The sequence below is a fragment of the Colobus angolensis genome, unplaced genomic scaffold, assembly GCF_000951035.1.
Source record: "Colobus angolensis palliatus isolate OR3802 unplaced genomic scaffold, Cang.pa_1.0 Scaffold13, whole genome shotgun sequence".
NCBI lineage: Eukaryota > Metazoa > Chordata > Mammalia > Primates > Cercopithecidae > Colobus > Colobus angolensis.
Genome location: NW_012114252.1, coordinates 10,285,248 through 10,287,339, shown reverse-complemented (window position 1 = coordinate 10,287,339; position 2,092 = coordinate 10,285,248). Strand labels below are relative to the sequence as shown.

The following is a 2,092-nucleotide window of genomic DNA, read 5'->3' as shown; positions in this document are numbered from 1 at the left end:
TTAGTAAGATTCTTATAAGAAGCGTGCAACCTAGATCCTTCACATGCGCAGTTCACAACAGGGTCATGCTCCTTGAGAATCTAATGCCACTGCTGATCTGACAGGAGGCAGAGCTTAGGCCATAACGCTTGTTCACCCACGGTTCATCTCCTGGGGTCTGGTCCAGTCCCTAACAGGCCTGTACTGTGGCCTGTACTGGTCCATGGCCTGGGGACTGGGGACCCCTGATGTCACTCATTTACTTAGACCAGCAAATATCATGGCCAAAACTGATTGTCTATCTTTTTATCTATACATACATACAGTCTCATATACCGAAGGTCATGATTTTAAAATACATTTTGGTGGGATTCTTCCTTTCTCTCAGAGAAAAGAGATACACATTTAGAACCTATATAAAAGTAGGCCAAAGAATTGTTAATAATCAGCAAAAGATGAGCACAGTAGAATCTTTCCAAATAGTGGGCAATGTCACTATTCGGAAGACAAGCAAATTTCAATCCCTTTCTTTTTCTCAGACTAAAATCATGCCATTACCTTTTTGTTTGCAGCCACACCATCCTCACAGTCGAGCACTGCACAATCTACATTCAGAGATGGGATCTTCTTTATTTTCTTTTCATCATTTCCAGGTACATAAAGCACTGCCCTCCGGGGGATGTACTTGTGACTGGATGAGGAACTATATCCAAGTCTGGGGGCATCGGCTGCTAGAGACGCGTTCCTGCAAGACACATGATTAGGGTTAGTCCACAATGAGATTTCTGTATTTATAAACTTGTGAAAAACTACATTTCAATGCAAAATTAAAATAGAACACATGGATAATCTTTGTTTTTTTTTTGAGACAGGGTCTTGCTCTGTCACCCAGTTTGAAGTGCAGTGGTGTGATCTCAGCTCACTGCAACCTCCACCTCCAGGCTCAGGTGATCCTCCCACCTCAGCCTCCCCAGTAGCTGGGACTAAAGGTATGCACCACCATGCCTGGCTAATTTTTGTATTTTTTGCAGAGACGGGATTTTGTCACATGGCCCAGGCTGATCTTGAACTCCTAGGCTCAAGAGATCTATCTGCCTTGGCCTCCCAAAGTGCTGGGATTATAGGCATGAGCCACCATGCCTGGCTGGATAATCTTTTAAAATTACGGTGGAATACAATCACACACAAAAACTAAGAAAACAATAATAGCAGAAATAATCAATGAACTAAATGTTATTTTGGCTGAGGTTTAAAAAACAGATAGGACTGTCTACTGACATCTTCTGAGAGAAAGAGGGTATACATATTTCTTCTTGGAAAACATTTCTAGTATTGTTATACTGTCCAGATAGCATCCGTGGAGAAAAAAGGAAAGAAAATGTCTCCAAAAGGTACTGTAGAAACAACAATACTATCTACAATTATACATACAAGTAAAAAAGTTGAAAAAAAAAAAAAACTAAAGAAGCATTAGTCTATGGCCCTTGCCCTGCCAATACATCTTTTAAAGGAGGTATATCAGTGATTCACATCCAATTTTAACAAGACAAGATAGACTGATTCTTTTTTTTTTTTTTTGAGACGGAGTCTCGCTCTGTCGCCCAGGCTGGAGTGCAGTGGCGCGATCTCGGCTCACTACAAGCTCCGCCTCCCGGGTTCACGCCATTCTCCTGCCTCAGCCTCCCGAGTAGCTGGGACTACAGGCGCCCGCCATCTCGCCCGGCTAATTTTTTGTATTTTTAGTAGAGACGGGGTTTCACCGTGTAGACCAGGATGGTCTCGATCTCCTGACCTCGTGATCAACCCGTCTCGGCCTCCCAAAGTGCTGGGATTACAGGCTTGAGCCACCGCGCCCGGCCAGACTGATTCTTTTTAAGTGAGTAGGAAGGACAGTGAATGCCTCTGTAATTGTAGGCAACTTAATTACTGGTAGCTTCAGATTCTTCATCTATAAAAATAATACTCATTTTGAAGGTTGTTGAGAAGATTAAGTTAAAGGAAATAATGAACATGAAGCACTTAGACAAAGCCTGGCAGATATTTTAGCTACTTGAAATGGTGGTGGGCGTAGCAGGAGTACCAGCAGCTGCTGTTGTTATTAATGGAGAATCTC

The 2,092-nt window shown here is 42.7% G+C and overlaps 1 protein-coding gene across 1 annotated transcript in view; it reads right to left on the bottom strand.

Annotated features, from left to right (window-relative positions):
* Positions 1-2,092, bottom strand: part of CLYBL (citrate lyase beta like) — a 325,078-nt gene that overhangs the window by 135,894 nt on the left and 187,092 nt on the right. The window contains exon 2 of the mRNA XM_011933831.1: positions 538-724. Coding sequence (XP_011789221.1) covers positions 538-724 — 187 coding nt within the window. The remainder of the gene's footprint in view (positions 1-537; positions 725-2,092) is intronic.